The 7,756-nt window shown below is 41.4% G+C and overlaps 1 protein-coding gene across 1 annotated transcript in view; it reads left to right on the top strand.

The window, feature by feature from the left end:
- The window catches only part of Atrnl1 (attractin like 1), a 515,328-nt gene that overhangs the window by 75,607 nt on the left and 431,965 nt on the right, over positions 1-7,756 (top strand). Inside the window, exon 14 of the mRNA XM_021151617.2 lies at positions 4,510-4,642. Within this exon, the coding sequence (XP_021007276.1) occupies positions 4,510-4,642 (133 nt within the window). The remainder of the gene's footprint in view (positions 1-4,509; positions 4,643-7,756) is intronic.

Below are 7,756 nucleotides of genomic sequence, written 5' to 3' on the forward strand. Positions count from 1 at the left end.
GCCTTCCACCAACCACAGCCTTCCCACAACCACTAGTACACACAGCAGCCTTCCACCAACCACAGCCTTCCCACAACCAGTGATTTTCCGACATAAGATATCAGTATCGTTGGACTATTACTTTAGACAAACCAAAATGATTGAAGAAATCTAAAATTAGTGTTTATGGTTTGAAAGAGTGGACATTTATTTATCTTATAGCATGTTAAAATTTTCTTTAATAACTAATGATACTTGAGCATATTAAAGTTATGGGAGTCTTATAAAATAGTAAAACATGGAGGTGAATTTAGTTATTGGCTCAGTACATTGAACCCTTTGCTCTTACAATATTTTGTTAGTATATAATTTTCAGTTATATAAATAAGTGACAAGATATACTAAAGGCCTGAGTTTTAACATTGTTTAGACTTTGAAATTTTAAGTTACATTTTTTAGATATGTGCTACTCAGAGAAGGGTAATTATTTTATTGGCAATAAAAATTAGGCAAACTAAGATACAACGGAAAGGCTTGGCGTTATGGTTAGCGTTCTTTAAAGGGACACACTCACGGTTTTAAGGGCTTGTTCACGTGATTTGAAAAGTCTCCTTGATGTGTCTATCGAGTGCAAACTGAACACATCAGAAAGTGTGATAAAATTCCAGAAGTAGAGTGGCCTGTGAGCTGCCAGCACCTCTCAGCTGAGCCTGAGTCAGACAGTGATTCTTACTCTCCTACTTACTCTCTCCTACTCGGTGTTGTGCGTCTGTCAGTGAACAGGATATTGTCCGTCCACATTGGGGAATGCACATCACTCAGTTCATGGGAATGCTACCCTCAAATGGACAGCTTCACAGCCACGCCAGACTGTGTGCCTGCTGTCCTAGCCAAATTGACACATGTGATTCGCTATCACATAATCAATATGTAGAAAACCATTTCTTAAAAATTTCAAGAAAATTTTCATTTTAACCCTTTGGTAACTTTGAATTAGTTCTTGTTTGGACATTATTTTAATCTGCTCTAGTTGCCACAATGAAGCAACACAAACTGTATGATTTATAAGAAACAAGGATTTATTTGCCAACGTTTTCAAGACTGGGGACCTGAAGTTCTGAGCATTGACAGCTCAGAAGACCCAAGTTCTGGTTCACAGAGCATTTCTTTTCGTGGGTTTTGGTTACAGTGCAGCCTCCTGTACATTAAATCTCCACCACTGAGACTGCATTGCACCTCAGCGTCCTCTCCCACATCTCACCTTGGGGACTTGTCACCAGTATGTGAATCTTGGGGTTACAAACAGTCTGAAGACATAGAAGATGCTTAAGTCTGTGCACATGTACATGTTTTGTTAGTTATACTTGCATCTGAAAAATTAAGTTAGTTAAATTGTTCTCAAGCATTCATGTTAGAATCCATCCTTTTGCTTTTGTTTCATTTTTGATGGTGTGTCCGCCAGGAATGGCTTGGATGCCATCGCAGGAGTGAGCAGATGGGTCTCCCATAATTTACAACCCTGCTGTAATGTACTTTTTGGGCAGTTTCATTGGTCTGGTGATTAAGCCAAAGCGAATGCTAATGGACACCTAAAGTTCCACGGGAATTCAGTCCGATTATGTGCAGGGATATCCTATTTCATTATTCAGCTGTATTTATTGCAAGTTGCATATTTGCGCTCTAATGGGTCAGAAATCTGTTTGCTTTTCATGGATTTACATTTTGAATTTATGACTAAATAGATCGATGGTTGGAGTAGTTATGGCTACTCCTCACGGCCTGGTTACTGTTGTGCCTCTGGCCCATCAGGTGAACAATGCTCGTGTGGTTCAGAGCAGTGTTCCGCAGTGTCCCACCCTGACTCCTGGGTGCTGTATGTGATTACCATAGAATCTCCTCTCCTTTGTTATGCTCATCAATGAGGGAGCCATTGATGGGAAGCAGCAGTCTTATCAGCTGTTGGCTGTGATGTGACTGCTGTTCTGAGGGTTTGCACAAAGTGGCCTTTTAACACCCTCAGTCTTTCTCTTGTCATTTTCACAGATTTATGGATTCAATAAGTAAAGCAAATTTATTTCTTTTTAGTTGGTTGGCAAGTGCTTTAAATCCTACTCTAACAATCATGTAGAATAATGTGAGAATTTATGCACTATATGAAAAAAAATATACTTTGAATAAGAAAACCCGACATTGAGCTAGTCTACCTGTTCCCTAAGGAGATGTGGCGGTTGAGTAACTCATAGCTGAAATTTACAAAAATGTGTCTGGGGTTCTTTATTTTTTCAGGATGAGCAAGTTAAACTTTATGTGGGTACATTTTATCTGTTATCATGTGGTGAATGTAATATTCTCCAGAGAAATTAATATTTGGCTAAGGAGACGGCTTAGTGGGTAAGTGTGAGGACCTTCACTGAATCCCAAGAACTCATGCAAAGCCAGCAAGATGGCATGCAACTTTAATCTTAGGGCTGTGAGGGTCAGAGTGGATGCCAGACAGGAGACTTCCTGGAAGCATGCTGGGCTGTCTGCTCTGCTGTATACAACCCTGAACAACAAAGAGACTGCCTCAAACTGGGTAGAGAGCAAGAGCAGAACCTGGGCTTGTCCTCTGACCACAACATAGACATGATGCCAGCTTGTGTTAACACAAAAGCAGTCAGCACAAATAAATGATTACTTGGGATAAATTATAGTCATTTCCAAGACAAAAGGGTTAATTTCTTTGTCTGTATATGCATATGTGTGGGAGGGGCATATATGTGTGAGTTCTATATCCAGCATACACCTAGGTTCAGCTACTTCACAGAAATTACCATTTTATAAAATTACCACTGTCTATGATTAAAAACTACAGCATAAATACAGACCATAAAGCTTAAGTCAGATATAAGCAATTCTCTTTATAAACACTAACAGGCTTGGTGTGTTGCTCAAATTGTATAATTAGGTTCCTTCCAGGATTTTTCTGATATAGGCATTTAGTCTCTGAACGTCTCAAGCCCTAGCTTGTGAAGTAGCTGAACCTTAGGTGTATGCTAGATATGATACAAGGGTAACTATACAGCCTTTTTATATTTATCCTCAGCCGGTAACTTTTCATTGCCAGAATTAGTTGAAATATGGTTTTATGATGTAGTAAGATTGAAAAATATGTGACATTACAGTTTTCTTTGTAGCCTTCATGAAGAAAGAATAGCACAGACACATCAAGTAGTTAAACCCATTATCAGTTTGAAGTATTCTGAAAATAATTTTTCTTTTCATATTTTAATAGATTTGAATCTATTTTACTACTTATTTCAACTTCATCTTCATGATAGCTTTATTGGGACTAGAATGATCTCATGCCTATGCTTAATGAGAAGTTAGTCTTCAGATTCACTAAAAAGTTTTCATTGGTTTCAAATTTCAAATTACTTAATTTTCTCAGTCAGTCTCCAATTTTATGCACTTACTACGGTTCTAGGAGCAATAAGTTTACCATCTTAAATGAAAAAAAAATGTAGACGAACAAAACTCAGTAACGTTTATTTAAGGAAAAAAAACAAAAACAAAACAAAAAACAAAACAACAACAACAACCAAACAACTCATGAGTTGGACAGCACCTTGAAACACTAGAGCCTGAGGACTCCTCTCTTGTGCGCGTCCCACTCGACCAGCAAGAACAACAACGCTGCAACAGGATCCTTCTGCACACGTTTATTGGGAGAGCTTGATTGTAGAGGCAAAAAGACCCTGAGCCCAGCACTGGTGCTGCTTTATATAGGCCTAGGAGAGGCGTGTCTCATACCCGGATTGGTTGTGCTTGGTTGATGCTTACCACCTCATTTGCATGCCTACATCTGATTGGTTACTTTCTCTCTCATCTGATTGGTTAACTTCTCTCTCTTCTGATTGGTTAACTTTTCTCTCATCTGATTGGTCAATTTCTCTCTCATCTGATTGGTCAATTTTGGTTAGTTCTCAAAACCTCATCTTGGCAAAAAACTTTCCTGCCTATGTATGCGTGGTGGCCAGCCGAAGCCTGTGCCACTCTGCAACGGCACATGTGGCTTCCCACACTCCTCCCTTACTGCCCCGAGTCCAACAAAAGCCATAAAAGGCAAACAACCAGCCTGTAAGAATAGTAACGAGAATCCAAGTGACAGGGTCAGAAACAGCTTACTGGGTCACAGTGGCATTGGCCTTCCACAAACATGGTCTTACCGTTAGCATGCTCTGATGATAAACTGGATTTCTCCGGCTGCCTCGGACAATGTCTGTTAATGCATGTTCTCATCATGATCTGTTTCTTACCTACTCAGTTGCATTGCAGTTTACTATGCAGGGCAGTCAATTCAAGCTAAATTTAATTCAACAAGTGATGGGATGATTAAGAGAAGTTTTGATTCGATAGAATTGGGTTTGGAGATAAAAGTACATTTTAAAGTTCCACAGGGGTTTTAAACTCTTGTGATGTCGAAGAATCCTTGTGGTCCAGTTGTTGAAAATAACATGTTTTATCTCTCAATTTTTTTTTTTTTTTTAGTCTGTCAGGAACTACACTAAATGTCATATAAGAAATGAGCAGATTTGTAACAAACTCACAAGCTGTAAAAGCTGTTCACTCAACTTGAATTGCCAGTGGGATCAGCGGCAGCAGGAATGTCAGGCTTTGCCAGGTAAGTGTTTCCTGATTTGATATATGGGTTTTGTACTCTACATACTGATGTGATTGTATCATCGTCTGCGGGTATAGCAAGAGACGATCGGAGTTGGATTAATAAGTGTCCATTTAGCAAAGCAACAGGAGGAGGTTTTCCTCTAGAAGACCTGTCTGGGGTCCATGACTTGTTCTTGGGCCAGTAATGGTGCCATGTGTGGGTTTCATCTTGTGTGGCCGGGACACAGGTCCAGCGAGGAAATGATTGGTTATCGCTGTGATGTCTGTGACCACCTGGTGGCCTGTCCCTGTTGTCACTCTGGTATAACCCGTGACTTTCCTCCTGTGTGCCCAGCACATACTGGACCTGTGAGTGAGGAACGCTAACGGTAGGGATGAGTTCCTCAGGATTGGCCTTGAGAATGTGCTGTCTTCAGCAGTAGGACCTTGCTGTCAAGTTCTGTGGCATACGGACAGGCAATGGCAATAGCCTATGCTGTCCAGGGTCTGTGCAACCTAGCTGGCTAACAACTTCAAAAAAGTAACCATTTCTGACACTCGGCTTTTTATTTGTTATCCTCTGGTTCATAGTAGGAACAGTGTTTCTCCTCTTATAGGGTAGATCCATGTTACATGTGTGTGTGTTTCTGTGTGTGTGTGTGTGTGTGTGTGTGTGTGTAAGCTTCTGTGGTAGTAGATTTCCATATGACTTTTGGAAGGTTTTAGCGTTACTTATCCCTCTCCATACTCTCTCCTCTACTCTACTGCACACCCTTCCAGCCTTAAACCCTTCCTGCTCCATTGTCCTCTTTAAACCCATCTCTGCCTCCCCTTCATTGGAAACCCTTCTTCAGGCTTCCTTGGTCACTACTGCCCTCTATGGGAATGCCAGAAGAAACACACCCATCTAAAGACTCCGAGTTCCATCCGCAAATGGGGGAAACAGGCAGTGCTTGTCTTTCTGAGCTGGCTTACCTTATTCGAAAGGATTGTGTCCAGCTTCCAACATTTAGTTGTGACTTTAGCTTTTCTTAACAAGCTGACTACTATTCCACAGTGTTAAGTATACACATTTTCATTACCCCTTCATTGGTTGGTGAGCCTCTCAGCTGTTTCTACTGTGTGGACACTGGGACTGAGCAGCAGCGAACAAGGATGACTCCGTAGTTCTAGAGCAAGAAGTGCAGGTCTTTGAGTTAATTACCAAGACAGGTGCAGCTGGATCATTGGGTAGATCCTTCTAGCCCTTTGAGGAGCTGTTACACTGATCTCCATGGTGACTCTGCTCCAGGTTCCTCGATCCTTCCCCCAAATCTTCCATGAGACTCTCCGAGCTCCAACCAGTGTTTGGCTCTGAGTCTCTGTAACTGTTTCAGTCGGCTGCTGGGTGGAGCCTCTCAGAGGGCAGTTATGCTAGGCTCCTGTCTGCAAGCATAGCAGAGCATCACTAATAGTGTCAGAGATTGGCGCTTGCCCGAGATGGGTCTCAAGTTGGGCAGGTTATTAATTGTCTATTCCCTCAGTCTCTGCTCCATCTTCCCTGCATTTCTTGACCTGGGATGTGGGAGGCCGCCAGGAGTCTGTGGGGGTGACGTTAGCTGGGACTCCTAGCAGTGGGGATGTGGGACCTGAAGTGTCCACTTCCTGTACCTAGGCAGGACCCTCAGTAGAAAGAAAAGGACACCAACCTAGCCACAAAACCTTTGACCCCAAATTTGTCCTGTCTCTGAGAAGAAGGCTTTTAACTTGATCTGCTGCCAACTTCTTTAGCCTGCCCAACCTTATTTACTTTGGTCTTGTTTACTTTGTACTTGTACAAAGATTTTTGGTTCTTACAGAAACAATGATTTAATTACAGTGTTTTTAATATTTAGCCATTATAATTTCTCAGCCCGTGAGTTTTAAATTAGCATTTCTTGTGGTTGGATCGTGTTTGAATGCTTCACTGGAAAGCTACTACTTGAGTTGCTGGCTTCATAAACCACTTTAGCTTAACTTTGATATTAGAGCAGAGTTTATAACAATTTCTGAATTGTCTAAGTACACTTCTGCCACATTATACTGCACAATTAGGAGAAGTGGTGTTCTCAGCAAGGACGATTATAAGATCAAAAGTCAAAAGGTGAGAACTGTGGAAGATGCTAAAAATATCAAATATTCAGTCAAGATTTAATTCTCTATGTAAAAATAATCAAATACCTGGCTCATTGGTATGGATATTTGTGTTTGCCTTTGATAAACAGTAAAATTATATATCAAAATATTTTTAAAAATAAAATTTCTTTTGATTTATTATCAGTAAACATTTCATTATAGATTTGTGCTCCATCTCTATACACCTAGGGCCATGTGAATTTTTTCTAAGCAAAAAGCACCTGCCTTAGACACTTGTCTGCTGCTGAGATACCATGACCCCTAGCAGCACAAGGGAGAAAGGATTCGTTCTGTCTTACGGTCCCAGAGAATTTCAGTCCATAACAGCAGGAAAGCGCACGGCCACAGGCGGCAGGAGACAGTCTCAGATGTGGAGACTCTGGGAGAAATCAGGGAGAGGAGACGCCATGCTCAGAATGCAGTGGTTGTAATCTTTTTCCAATTAAAAAATTTTATGACGTTCATGGTGTACAGGTTGAGCTAAATAGTAAGACCTTAACAGGATGGGGGATGATGCATAGGAGACAGACCCTGGGGAGGAGGGAAGGGGGGATGAGGGAGCGAGGAGGAAAGGTTAACACAACTCTGTAATTCAAATGGTTCCTGCTTGTGAGGCCAACAGATAGCAAGGTCTAAGCAATTACTGTGTTGTGCAGGTGACAGTGGCTCTTGATTCTTTATGAGGGGCACATTTGCTTTCCTCTCGCTGCTCCTCTGCCTCCTCCTTCCGTTCCTCCTCCTCCCCCTCCTCTTCCTCCTCACTTTAATTTTTGATAGAGTCATACTCTTTTCTTTTTTTTTTAAAGATTTATTTATTTATTATATATAAGTACACTGTAGCTGTCTTCAGACACTCCAGAAGAGGGCGCCAGATCTTGTTGTGGATGGTTGTGAGCCACCATGTGGTTGCTGGGATTTGAACTCTGGACCTTCGGAAGAGCAGTCGGGTGCTCTTACCCACTGAGCCATCTCTCCAGCC

Source organism: Mus caroli, chromosome 19 (assembly GCF_900094665.2).
Source record: "Mus caroli chromosome 19, CAROLI_EIJ_v1.1, whole genome shotgun sequence".
NCBI classification, from domain to species: domain Eukaryota; kingdom Metazoa; phylum Chordata; class Mammalia; order Rodentia; family Muridae; genus Mus; species Mus caroli.